General features: G+C 35.7%; 1 protein-coding gene across 1 annotated transcript in view; it reads left to right on the top strand.

The window, feature by feature from the left end:
- The window catches only part of PRDM5 (PR/SET domain 5), a gene marked incomplete at its 5' end in the record, with an annotated part of 84255 nt that overhangs the window by 40946 nt on the left and 28756 nt on the right, over positions 1-14553 (top strand). The window contains 3 exons of the mRNA XM_082482944.1: positions 304-397; positions 6112-6272; positions 9468-9561. Of these exons, the coding sequence (XP_082339070.1) occupies positions 304-397; positions 6112-6272; positions 9468-9561 (349 nt within the window). The remainder of the gene's footprint in view (positions 1-303; positions 398-6111; positions 6273-9467; positions 9562-14553) is intronic.

Here is a 14553-nt window from a genome sequence, read left to right as displayed (position 1 = left end):
AATGCAACTGAGCTTGTGGATTTTTTTTCCTGGTTATTCTATTTTTTTGTTTCTATTTGCATGCGCATCTGATGTAACACTTCTGAGGACTGGGAAAGGTACATTTATTCGGTAGCTGATATGCTGACTTTCCAGATTCTGGATAATGGCAGAATGATTGTTTTAATTCTTCATCCCCTCATGTTTCCAATTGCTATGATATCCCCTCCTGAATCCAGTCTAGAAAATTAGCTATAATTACGGTAATGACAGCTAATTGATTTCTCAAGCCTTTTCCTCTGACATGTTGTCTTTCATCTGCAGACCCATTCTGAAGAGAGACCATTCCAGTGTGAGGAATGCAAAGCTTTGTTCCGAACCCCATTCTCTCTACAAAGACATCTGTTAATCCATAACAGTAAGTGCTAAGTCAGAAAGGAAAAAGAACTTCTTCAGTTCTCACATTTGACTGAGAAAAACAGACATATGGCACCTTGCTCCAATATGCAACTTGCTATGTTAAATGAGTATTAAGACTCAACTCTAACCCCAGGGAGTTAAAAAATTCAGAGCCAAATTCAAACCTCATCTTTAAATGCACTTAAATGCAAATCCAAATCCGCTGTAGAAAATCTAGCAATGCTTTGAGGCCTGATGACAGGAGATTTCTTTCTGCATTAAGTGTGATAGTGTTACCTCCATTTTAAAAAAGAAGAAACGGAAGCAGAGTTAACTTGGTGGCTTGCTTAGCTTTTGTAGGTAATCAAGTTTAGAGCTTGAAACTGAGATTCTCCTGGGCCTGTCCAAGCTAAAGTTTCCTGCCTCTGACATAGAACTCGCAGCCCAGAGGAATGCTGTGGCCGTTTTCCCTCATGAGTAACTTGTTCTTGGCATTGTGTACTGTTTTTTAACCGATTGTATAAAGATTTATTTTTGGTGGAATTTTCTTCATCTTTAATATTTACAGAGAATGTGTAATGTCAGCAATTTAGATTTTAGAAAATATTCACGGTCTAAAACCCTTTTAGCTTAGAAGACTTGCTTTGATTTGGGAAATATTTATGTGGGTATAATTAAAAAAAACGCAAACCTTTCTTTTTTTAATCCAGTATAACAGCGTTTCTGTTAGATGAATTATTAGACTGGTGTGTTTAGTTTGTTTCTTTACAATTATCTTTCAAAGCTTCTGCAGTTTCACAAAGCATTGGCTTTTGTAAATCTTTTTCCAGTGTTAAAATAATGGGAGGAAAAAGTTAAAAACCTGTGCAGTAATGTGTATTCCAATGAACCAAGCATTTGCAGCATATCCAAAAGCAGTAATTTACAGTATGCAGAATTGTAGGCCTTGGCAAAGGTGTGTCTAAAAACGTATAATTTTACTCTTTTTTTTTTTTTTTTTTTTTTTTTTTTTAAACAGGATGAGAGCTCAGGAAACTGGAGATCTTTGAGTTAGGCTCATGATTTGTGGCAGGTTTAGCTGTTCCTGAACCCACCACTATTTATGCAAATATTAAATATACCAGACTGAACTGCGTTGGCACAGATATGTCTAGTCAGTCTTCCTTGGTGCAAAAGGAGACATGTCTTGCTGAGGGACAGAGTAGGTGTTTGAAGGTGGTAACTTCTGCCATATTAGCTAAAAATGTCTCCAAAATGAGTCAAAGCCTTAGACCAATTACGTTTTGTATTTTTCTTAATCACAGGGAAGATTTTTAAACCATTTTTTTCTTACTTTGGAAAAAAAACCCCAACAACTGACCAACTTAACAAGGAGGCCTTAATACAGCAGAATATAAGCAAAGCTTTTATAGCTGTACTGCATCTCTCTTGTCTGTAGTCCTATAAAAGAAGTGTTGACAGACCAATAGCAAAGTGAAAAGTGAAAGTCATTACTAGGATGAACTGAAGAATAAACAGTTTTCAGTTCAAGGCTTTGATTAAAACAAGGGGCTCTGCTGTTGTCTGAGAAGAGCTTGTGTTCACAGTGAAGAAATGTAGAACTCTTTCCCTCATGACCCAACGCAGAGACTGACAACCTGTCCTGCCATGATAATGAATTTCTCATATTTGAAATAACTCAGAATTATAGGCACTGTCCTGCTACAGCTGGGTGATAGTCCTTCTCATAGCACTGAAATATACCTCTTGCTGTAAAGAAAGGAGAGAAACAAAACAGAATCTGTAGATCTGTTTAGCTGACACTACTATTCTGTGCTATAGGAAAGGAAAATTTTATCTGAAGCTTGAAACTTCTAGGAAAAATTGAAGTTCAGCCTATATCATATATTCTTTTAAATTCACTATCCCCTTGTTGTTTTAGAAGCAGGCACTCTACAGAATGATTTAGAATGACTTAAAATTAATTTTACAAACTTAATTTACTGGAAAAAACTTGCTCCTCAGGTATTCCTGTCTTGAAATTGGAAAAGGTGTCATTGATATAACTTTCACATTTCAAGATCAAATACGTCTAACTAACAAATAATTAAAAAAAAATCCAAACTCTTTTTTTTTTCTCATAGGTTCTAGCTGTGTAAATGTAACTTGTCTTCCGAGAGTCAGACCAGCTTTTTCTCTTAGAGGTGCTTGCTGATAATACTTTTATCATCTGTGTTCTCATTATGTCACTGGCAATGCTGAGACTAACCCTTTTTTTCTAGTAAGAATAAAGGGTTAACAAGAATAAAGTGGCTAACAAGAATGAGTAACCCTAAGCATTTTCGCTTGGATCATTGAGTTGTCTAGGATTGTGGAGACATGCATTGAACAGGATTGTGTTTGTTGAGAAGGATATCATCCTTTTTATGTATTTACTTTCCAGAGTAATAATCTACATGCAGAATGTTTGTTAGTAAAAGAAATGCTAATTAGCTCATTCTACAGGGGTCAGCAGAAGTGGGCACTGAAGACTGCTCATTTCAAATAAAGCCTAAGTAGCCCTTACTTTCATTGTCTTGTTTTGTCATAAGGAAAGCACATCAGTGGATAAAGTAGATAAAGCCAGTCCGAGGAAAGAAACTAACATGATGTTGTGTATTTCGGGGGGAAAGCACTGTAGGATATATTATATCAGTGCTGTGTTTCCATCTTTGGAGGCATCTACGGGTGTTGATAATGTAGTTTCATGTCAAGTAATCTGAAAAAGCTTCCCTCCTTCAGTCATTTCAAGAGCTGAAGTCAATGGATATACTTTCTTGTTTACTTCCCTTTTCTAGAGTGCCTAGGCCTGAAGAGAATCTATTTATATCTTTTGCTATTTTATTTTCTAACAAACCTCTTCATCTAGCACAGTGCAAACTTGTTGACTGAAAATACATAATGGAAATTCCTTCCTTATTTCTTTATGCATTAATATTAGAAATTTATTTGGTAACTTTAATATTACTCTTGTCTGCCAAAGGCAGCGGAAAGAGTTTGTTTTTTGGCAGTGATAGTTCTTAAGCAACAGACGTGTTCTTACATTTACCATATGAAATCTGTTTGCTCTTTATCACAACAATGAGGTATCATGAAATAGGCTGCATTGTTCTGTTTGTTTTTTTTTTCCTGGAGTTTCTACAAGAGGATTTCCAGAGCTGCTCAGGGAGTTTTAGTACTCACATCTTGTTGCAAGTGATTTAGACTTCTGCTTTATGCTGTTGCGGAGCTTTCTGAAACTCCTTCCATTAATGGTATTTTTAATGGTATTTTTTTATTAAGTTTTCATGTATCTTTGTCTATGGCTTAAAAAAAACCCGACCAAAACATAAAGACTGTTCAGTGAGCCAACTGTGAGTGGATGCAGTGTTCTGATGGCTCTTCTGTAATGACATATAGGGTTTCTACTAAATAAGGAAGCTGAGGAGAAATACTGGTTATTTGCTTTCATCCAGGGTAACACTTGAAAAAATACCCAATTCTAGGCTTTCCATTACTTTGCATGTTGAAAAAATTTGCTAAACTGAAGCCAGGACTTGACTAAATACATACTTGGCAGTGCAACTGTATATAGTTGAAGAGTATTATAATGTATTCACACAGAGGAGATATGGTTGAACAGTATGTTAGTTCTGAAATTCCCTGACTTTGGAGGTTTTTTATTTGAAAACTGTTGGTCTTTTGTGACCTTTTATTTGTTGTTGTTTTCTGAAAGTCATTTATCTTCTCAAATGATAATAGAAGTGTGGTACTGAAAATTATAGGAATGATTGCAAACAAAACTTCAGGATAAAAAGGACAAAATCCTCCTGAAACTCAACAAATGTCGAATTGTCTTAAACCATTGTGTTATCATGTAAATTTATGGAAATCATACAAACGTTTCATACTTCAGAAGACATGGCAATTTGTTCAAATTATGTCTGGTATTGCTTCATTTTTTTCTAATTTATTTTTAGACTTGGAGCTAAGTTACTAAGAGACGGAAAGAAACAAATGACTACCTAAAAAAAAAACAAACCAAAAACCCCAAACCAACCCAAAACCCCCCCAAAAACCGTGAAGCCTAGAAATTCTTACAAGAAGTAGCTTTTAAAAGAAATTACTAGAATATTTTTCCTTTATTGAAACAGAATAACATTGTGCATTACTTTAGTAAAAATAGTAATGACTTCACTTTGTTAGCAGTGTAGTCTCATGTTCCCAAGACGAGGACTGAAGTATTCACTGAACAGTTAAAAGCAGTATCAGTGTTAAACCTTCATGTAACAGCATATTAAATTGCATCCCTGTTGACCTTGAAAATTTTTCTGAATAGCTACACGGAAAGTATTTTAGGATAGGACAACTTACACTCTAGTACCTTTTAGCACATTCTTCTTGTGTTGTCCAAGACAGAGCTGCTTTTGCTTCCAGACCAACAGAGAATGAGAGGTTTGGGATGGGGGGCAGTTATGGTTGATTTATAGGGGAGAGAAACAGGTTATCTAGGCTTTGGAATGCCTGTGGGTACTTGAGGCACCACTGTATCTATAAGCTTCCTCTTACATGTATTACATGTATAATATATAATAAAGAAAAAAGTTTGTGCCTCAATATGTAGTATCAAATGGGCCTTAATATGCAGCATACTGAAATCAATTTCCATTCGTATTGACGTTTGCACTGATGATTTTATGCTTTAACGAGCTATAGCAAGGAAACATGTGCATCATCACTACTGGAAAAAGTAGCTTGTGCTTATACAGGTCTGTATCTTATTCATGTACTGCAAATTGGACCTCTGTCCTGAAAAATAAGAATTGGAGAATGGTCCTTAGATTATGGTGATCTTTCTTTGTGATGTAACTGCTTGGGAAGTTTCATGGGTTATGGGTGCCTGATTTCCCGTTTAGACTGAGGATTTCTGAATGAATGCCATGTTGCAGATGTTTAACTTGTAATTTTAATCAAGAATTTAACACATAGAAGAGAATATTCTTTTCTGCATTCACAGTAGTGATAAAGAGAAGGTTCATCGTGACTCTTCAGAGAAATCATTACATTGTAGGGTTTTTTCTCTCAAAATATGTATGCAGCTTTTCAGAATACCATGTCTCTTTCCCTCTCTTAGGTAATTCATTGAATTTTAAAGCTATTAGCAATATTAACCTGGCCTCTGCCATAACCTTCAACCACATCACCACAGTAATACTGTGTATTATATACAGTAGTATATACTGCTGTAACACTTAAAAGTTATTTCATCTTTGTCATATGAGTTTGTGTCTATTGATGTGAATGAGATAGGTTACTCAAAGCAAGCATTATCTTGTTTTAAGAATTCTTTTAAATTCAGGAAGATGTCTCTTACCATTTAAGTTTCAAAAGACTGTTAAATCTTTTTGCTTGTTACCTTAAAGAGAGTCTGTTACTGGACATGCTGATAAAACCTGTGCTGTGTTTCACTGGAAGCTATTTCCGCTGGTTACTATTTCACCTTTGGCTGTAGGGTTTAATCTTATATTTCTGGCTATGTTGTTGTGATGACTACTTCCTACTTTCTTAATTCCCCAACGACATTTTTACCTGATGTGATAGTTCTTTTCTTTCTGTTCTCAGGACTCAGCTTTTCATTTGTCTGTGTTGCTTTTGTTATTTTTTTCTGAAATGATAAGCTTTACTGTATTTCCACAAAAATCTGGTGTCTGTAAACTTTATTTTTCTCTTTATAAGGTGAGAGGACCTTCAAGTGTGACCACTGTGATGCTACTTTCAAAAGGAAGGACACATTAAATGTTCATATTCAAGTTGTTCACGATGGACATAAGAAATACAAGTGTGATCTCTGTGACAAAGCTTTTGTGACACCGTCAGTCCTGAAGAGTCACAAAAAAGTGAGTAGAGCAGTTCTATCATATTCATTCCTTCTGTGCCCTTAAGGTTGTGACTAAACATAAAATCCTCAGATGTTTCTGCGTTTGTGGCTTTTCAGTAGAAAGCCGTGACGGTGCTTAGACTCTGCAGTGGGTGCACACGTATGAATTTGGTGTAGGTACTCCAGCACCAGTTGTGTAGCTGGATGGGACTTGCTGCACTGCTCTTACCATATTCCTTTCCACCGATCTCTGCAATGGACTTGGGGTAAGCTTTAGAAGAAAGTTTGCCGACTAGTCTGGCGTGAGGTGAGATTTACATTACAGGGGAGAAATGTGAAGAAAATAATTGAATCAAGAACAAATCCACTGAGGAAAATCAGCTCAGGGGTTGCCACCAAATGCAGAATGTGAGAGTTTGTTGAAAAACATCACAAATCTATATTTAAAATTGAGGGGAAAATGTAATGGAGTCTTTCATTGTCTCTCCAACTCTGTAAGACTTCTCTGTTTTACGGGTCTGGGAACTAGCACATGTCTTTGGAGCCTAAATCAAGTTATTGGCAGATAGCAGACTATTGAATTCCCTAATGTAAGGGACACAACTGCCTCCTTAATGTGTATTTTATTTTTAACATGTTTACAGATTGCAAAAGTAATGGAACCAACTAGGAACAAAGTCTCTTCGGTTTCTTTTGTGGTCTTTTAAAGGTCTTGATCTTCCATTAAATGTATGTTAATGCATTTGCTGTCTGTCTTCAGTCTGTTTTTAATGCTGCTTGTCTCATATTTAATATACATTAAGTTACTTAGTAATTATAGTTGCTGGAAAATAAAGTTTCCTGTGATTGAGTGACATAACTATATAACCAAGGTGTATTTCTCCCAGATACGCTTGAGTGGAAGTTTTTCACCTGTATTTAAGAAGAACTAGAATGAAATGGGGTTGCCCTGTTTGTAGACTTCAGTATGATGATTGAGATTCAAGTAACCTCATTCATCAGTTGTTGAGCCTGTGAAATCAGTTGATTATTGCTGTAATAAGGAGAGAACTTTATATTATAGGATACTCTTCGCCTCTTCTCTTATATTACTTTTAGAATAAGGAGTATTAAAGTACATTTGTTTTTTAAGCCCAAATATATTGGTCTAAGGAACTCAAAAATAAAAGGTATAGAAAATAAACATTTTATTTGCTTCTGATTGTATTCTTGGGGAGCAAGACTTTAGGAATGCATAGTATGTTTCATTAGACAAACTGATTTGTTTGGAAAAAACAGACTACTTTTCAGACACACAGTCCTTTTCATCCTTATGTACTCATTTTAATCACGTGAGTAACAGACCTAGCCTATAATACTGATACATGGATTTCAGATAACTTTTTTTCTGAGGGATCTTTCCAAAATGGATCATAAGATCCAAAAATCAAAAATACTACCTGGAAACACTGATGAGCTCTGCATAAATTTTTAAACTTTTGTTCCTCGGCTTCAGTATGAGTTACTACTTCATGGTAAAAATGGGCATATAAATATATGTATTTGTATTTTAATGGGAAGCAGCTACTGTTTATCATTTATCCCTATTCTTTCTTTGACATTCCGTCTTAATTGTAATTACTATTGCTTTGTGCTGCTGTCAGACTAGGACGTGCTGTGTGTTCTTGATCCTTGTAGCTGTAATGTATTGTTCCTGGAAATCCTTTGGTTTTTTGGTTGCTTGGAATGAATTAATAGCTAGCAGTCTGGTATCCCCCAATGTTGCTGTTAGAGAGTTCTTTAGAAATCACTTATATCCTAATCAAGAGGGATTTAACATTCATATTGCTAATGTCAGGGAATGAAAACTATGCAAGTCGGTCTAGTATTGGAATGATATCTCGTGTTGGAATGATACCTCGTTTACTCTTCTTCAACTGCACTATAATATGTACTAGATGAGAAAAGGTTTTTATGATGTAATGAAGAATTTTATATCACTTCAATGTATGTCATAAAAATAAGAAATAATTTCACTATCTGAAGAGAGTCACGTGCAAAGCTTGAAACCCAAATAGCCAGCTGTGCAAATAATTTAATGTTAATGTTCCTATCCCATTTAAATTAAGTTAACACTTATAAATGAAGTAATCAAAAATTCTCTACTAGGAGAGCAGTTACTGTTATAAGGAAAAGTTATTCAATAGGCTGATAAATCTTCAGTTCAGAATTGGGCATTGAAAGTACAGTGTGAAAAATTATGAGAACCTGTGCGTGTAACATACTTCAAGGTGGTCTGGCTATTGACTGCACAGGTCAGGTGGGAGGGTTTGCTTCTTTTTTTTTCTGTTTTGAAATAATTTTTCTTATATCAGCAAGGTGCTCTGGCCTTAAAAGCTTGCTTTCAAAAGAGAAGCTCAGTGTTTGATTTACCGTTAGTGACAATTACAATATACTTCTCATGATCAATTCTCTAAATGCAATCTGATTCTAGCATCTGTTACAAGCGATATAGGATCCAGTATGCAATTTGTGTTCGCTGGAATCACTGAGAACTTGCACCTTGAAGGTTTGCTGACTGTCATACTTCAGATGAACTGATGGCTGTTTCACTTATATGAGTCAGTCAGAAATCATATGCGCAAATCTCCATAGAAGCCTTTAAAGCCCCAGTACAAGCTTTCAATAGGGAAAGTTATACTAGGTTAGGTAAACTTTTTTCACTATACTTCATAATGTAATAAAAATTTTATGCAATTATAAACTTTTAAAAATAGACTCATTTATGAAGATTAATTTTATTAGGTAACCAAATTATTGTTTGCTGGTTTAGAAACCACTATCACAGATATCAAACTGAAGAACGGGTGTCTTATTCTTGCAATCATGAAAATACATAAAGGTGAATTGGGCATTTTTAAGTGACTGTTTAGGAAACAGTAAACTTGGGGACTGAAAAGCTAGTTTATTTTGCCATTAATAATGAGATTTGTTTAGAAATGTGAAGAGAAAATTGAAGGCACACCTATAGCTAATTTCTTAGAACCTCTGCCTGATGTGACGGTATAAAATACATAATGGAGATAATGGTGGTCAATGTCAATACAGCTAAAATATTCCAGTTAATATTTGTAAAATATTAATTCAGTAAATATTCCATCAATACAGTTAAAATATTTCACTTCTTTTAAAACTGTACTGAAGCTTTCATTCTTTTCCTTCCCACCCCATGTAGACTCACACAGGAGAAAAAGAGAAGATTTGCCCATATTGTGGACAGAAGTTTGCAAGCAATGGAACACTGAGAGTTCATATTCGAAGTCATACAGGTACAGTGTTTACTGTAATCAACAAAAGAGAATTTCTAAACATATGACAAGGTATCTGTAAGTATGTCCGCAATTTGCCTATCTATGAACAGTAATGCAAGTTTACACAGATAGGCCTAACAACTTGTTTTTCAGACATTTTACCTGGTTAATGTGTAAAACCAGATTCTTTTCTCAACTCTAATTATGCATGAATGTATATATATGAATACTTATATGTATACGTCATATGAGCTCATTCAGCTCTGTCACTTCTAAGGTGTTTTGAAACTCTGATTTCATATTAATGTAAATTCTGACCTTATCACAACCTGCATATTACCCAAATTAGCATGTTCTACCTTGAGTATGCTTTAACTCAAAACTTGTTTTCTGTTGCCATATCTGACTCATTGCATTGATCTCCTAATATTCCTGGGTCTGAGTTATGTGACTTTTTTTTTTATTTTGCCACCCAGATTGCATTACCACTTCTCTATCATGTTATATGTGTTGTCATCTTGATAGGTTTCATTTTATGAGCTTATGTTTTCATTTATAATAAGTGGCAGGCAACTGAAGGGGTTTTCTTTGTGATGATTTGTTTCCAACATAAAATGGTATAGATTTGTCTGTGGCAGTCAAAGCATCAGTTAACATATAGCCTTCCTGTGACATTCCATTTACTTCGCATAAGCAAATTCGGTTTGCAAGGAGATGACAGAATTGGTGTTTTTAATCATTTGTCTTTCTACTATGTTTTTAAAAGTCTCAATCACTTCAGTCAATCAAGACCACCTGTTAAGATTACAGGTTTTTCTAGTTTTTGATATATTGTGATTTTTGATTTGACACTAGCAAATTTTTATCCTGGTCCTGTGGTCAGGATAAAAGGCTAAAATTGACTTTTCTCTTTAGCTCTTATTCCTTACTAAATTCCATGTTTGGAACATTTATCCTTCATAGCAGCTGTATAAAAACATATACATCTAAGCCTGCATATATGCATTCTGCTCGGGTGGTTCATGTATACTGTATAATCATAGACTCAAAAGACACTGAAGGTCAAAGCTGGGAAGACACAGAATCGCAGTGCAGCAGTTCTGTCTATTCCTCCTCTTTATTTTTGTTTTCTTCTACAACTTCGCCTTATCAACTCCTTTCAAAGTCCTTCCTGACAAATCTCACCTGTTCTGTTTTTCTCTTCAGTCTTCTGTCCTGTAAGCTTCTGTGTTTTTTTTTTTTTTTTTTTTTTTTTTTTTTTTTACTTCTTGAAGATGCAGAGAAGAGGAGGAAAAAAAACCCAAACATCGAGCATGTGGTATGAGGATTTAGAGAAAACTTGGGGATTGTGCCTTTTGGAAAGACCAACCACTTACCTGCCTGGGCTGTACATTAATGACTCAGGTAGACAGAAGTAAAAGGAAGCAATTCAATAGTATCGGTAGTCACTCAGCACACCAGTCTTCTAGGAACATGACTGTCTCAATTTCTAATCTGGGTTAACTTTTCTCATGAAGTTATTTTGCTGTTTTAAATATTTATTATCACCTTGCCATCCCATGAGGAACTACATTACCCTTTAATTATCTGATATTTTGGCATAGTAGACTTTCATGAAAATTAGGACTTTTATAGATTTCCTGCCCCCAATGCTTAAAGGAATATCAAAATCTTAGTCTAATTCTTCATTAAAATCTCCAGATTCCCATGACAATGTTTTTTACAGGCAAGTCTGCTTTATTGCCTTTAGTAGCGCGGTGCCTTTGTTTTTCCTTATTTCACAGGTCTTTTCCTTAACCTTTACGTATGTTTTCTGTGTACTGTCAATTATTACACATCAGTTTGCACAGACTAGAAGGGTCCTATTTTTTCAAGTTGATAGTGCAGATAGCTCTTGGGAAAATGCTTTATAGCTGTTGGAGCTAAAATGCTTTTCACACATGTGCTGCTACCAGTTACATTTGATGTTTCAGCTCTCTCAAGCGGGCTTTTCTAAATTTAGGAGTTAGGCTAAGGTGAGTTCAATGAAACCACACACCAGAGACCTCTAACCTTGTCTATAGAGCCTTGGAAAATTTGTAGCTATTATTATACATGAAACACTAAAATATGACGTTTTAAACTTACTTTAAGTAGAAAGGCACTGAAGATTTCTAGTACGTTTGTAAATTAAATAAGGTGGGAGAAACTACCTTGCCAGGAGATGATACACATTGGAATTATGGGAATACGCAGTGTGAAAACAACTTATGAAAGAGTAACACTCCAGAAGGAGGGAAACTTTCAAGGCCTCTTTCTTTACCTAAAAAGCTAGAAGCACTCATTTTAAAGAGAGTTACTAATTCAGGAAAAATGCCTTGCTAAATTAATTAATAATGACCTGTGATAAATAAACTCTGATCCTTTCTTCTTTCAGTCTAGCTGCTATTGTGATGTCAGTCACATTTTTGGTGGAGAATTTTGTGATTCACATCCTTCACTGTGAGAATCAACTGAAGTGCATTTTCAGTTGTTTTTGATGTCATTCTATTATGATCCCTGACCATTGCTTGATTATCCTGATGAAATGTTGGGAGAGAAAAAAGGGAGAGGGGAGTTGCCGCTAAGTTGTGACTCGTGGTTAGGAAAAAAAAAAATAAAATCTGTAAGTTACATGGCAAAATGCCTCATTTGAGGTTTAGTGAGAAAATGCCATAGTTAGATTCACATTGTACTTCATGAGAGGTGGGTTTGGCTTGTGCTGTACCTGAAGACTTCAGCTGGGTTGTTCAGGGTCATAATACATGCAGACTAATCACAAGAGGAGATTGTTGTCCAGTGTTCAGGGGGCCTGAGGAAGCATAGCTTTCTGAGGAATAGCTTGCATCAGTTCCTAGGAAAATAAAGGTAGTTGGTGAAGGGAATCTGTGTTGGCTGCAAACAGTACAAAAAAAGTTGAGTACTCATTTTATGGCTTTTAGTAATAAAGTTCACTGCATCGTGAAAATCCTTGACAACTTTTCAGGGATTTTCTGAGCAGTAAGAAATTTTCACTTCATCAAACAGTAGAGCCACAAACTTCTCTTATTCAGCAATAGATGTTTGATTTCTAAATGTTGCAACATTGAATACTTCATGCTCTTGGTATCTAGAAAATTCTGTGGTTTTGAATTAATCAATTCAAAACTGTGCTCTTTTTTTTTGTCAGACATCAAAGTATCACTTTTCATTCTGAGTTAGAAGTGAAACAACCAGCCACTGTCTGTTTTCAAGAGATGATTCATCTTTGCAATTAAGCCTTCAGCTGGGGCTAAGCTTTCAGTGCCACCAAGCAGTACACCATAAATGTAAATATTGCAAAGACCTTCATGTCTTAGTCATTACAGCTGATTAGGTTTGAGGTCCTGGTGCAGGCGTTTGTGTTAGCCCATTTTCTGTGCACATGGTCAGCTAGACTTTGTTTTATTAGCTGCTTTGTATAAGAGGCTTTGTTCTTTACTTACAAAATAAAGCCAGGCAGAGCTCTTTCAAAAGAGAGTTGTATGTCAATTTTTATCCTCTCTTTTTTATTTATTTATAAAGCTGTTCTTTATAAAAGCTGAGGCTCTTAGTTACACTCCTGGTTCTGCTTTGGAATTGCTTTTTTGGTATGTTTAGTAATCCATATAGAAAAAGAGAAGCTCAATAAGTTTTTGGCTTTTATTTAATACACAGCATGTGTTCTTAAATATTGTTACTCACAGATGTATGCATGCTTCCTCAATAAGCAGTTTTCTTCCCTCTTTTATCTTAGAGTAAGACTCTGTAAATGAGCCCTAACAGTACTTGGCCTTTTGCAGAAACTGAGCTGGTTTGGGGTGAGTGAACATGTCTGCGTGCGCATGTATAAAGGGAAGAGGTTGATGTTTGCATCTGAACCTAGCATATTGCTCTGTAATTCATCATCTGGGTTTCCAGCTTTGGCATGACAGAGACAGCGCTCTGTAGGTCAGCTGAAACAGTATGGCACATTCTCCCTCTGCTGTATCCTGTTGGTTTATGACTTCTTAGGGTCAGAGGGAGCTGGGGTTAATTCAGCAAAGGAATCCTCTGACTGTGATATAAATTCCTTGGCTTGTTCATAAATTGTAAAAGAAATTCTACGGGCTGCTCCTTGGGCTTGAAAACCGGGGGCCAGAAGGTTAATTACTTCCCTAAAGTTTCCAGCAACTTTCTGTGTTAACAGTTGCTGGCTGTGGTTTGTGCAGCTTCACAGTTGCCTTATACATAGCTATTTAAATCTGTTAATTGCTGTCTGGTGTGTGTGTGTGTGTTTGTCTGTGCCTATGTTATGTATATACACACACATGCATTTTATCTGTCTGATATTTATACTGTTGCTTTCCTAATTAGTTGTATCCTAATCCCTTCTGTCTTTGGGATGTAGCACATCCAGTTGTGCAACAATGAAACTTGTGGGGTATTTTATATTTGCAGGTAAATTTATTTTTGAATTAAGAGAATTAAGTGTTTTAACTGTACTGTTACATAGGGACTGGTGAGGGACGACTAATAGTGTCTTCCAGAAAATGCTTATACATGCAAATACAGGTTAAAACAACCTTATTTTGCTTTTTACATCACAGTTAGTCAAAGTCCTGATAAGAAGCCAGTAAGATAACTATGACTTTACAGCCTGCCCAGAGACGTGGTAGATGCCCCATCCCTGGAATCATTCAAGGTCAACCTGATCTAGTTGAAGATGTCCCTGCTCATTGCAGGGAGGTTGGACTAGATGACCTTTAAAGGTCCCTTCCAACCCAAACTATTCTATGGATCTATGATCTGTCCTAAATGTTTTCTCAAAAGATGAATGTTTCTATTCTGTGCCATTTGAAAGCCGTGACTTAATGTGACATTCTTAGATGTTATATTTTCTAGTATATGGAAAAAGCCACTTTATTTTGTAAGCATGAGTTGAGAAGGTTCTTTATAAATTTGCTTCCATATACATGAGTAAAAGATAATACCAAGAGACTACATTAAAACAGC

Source organism: Vanellus vanellus (assembly GCF_965231255.1).
Source record: "Vanellus vanellus genome assembly, chromosome: 4".
Classification (NCBI taxonomy): Eukaryota; Metazoa; Chordata; class Aves; order Charadriiformes; family Charadriidae; genus Vanellus; species Vanellus vanellus.
This window is presented reverse-complemented; position numbering and strand designations above follow the sequence as displayed.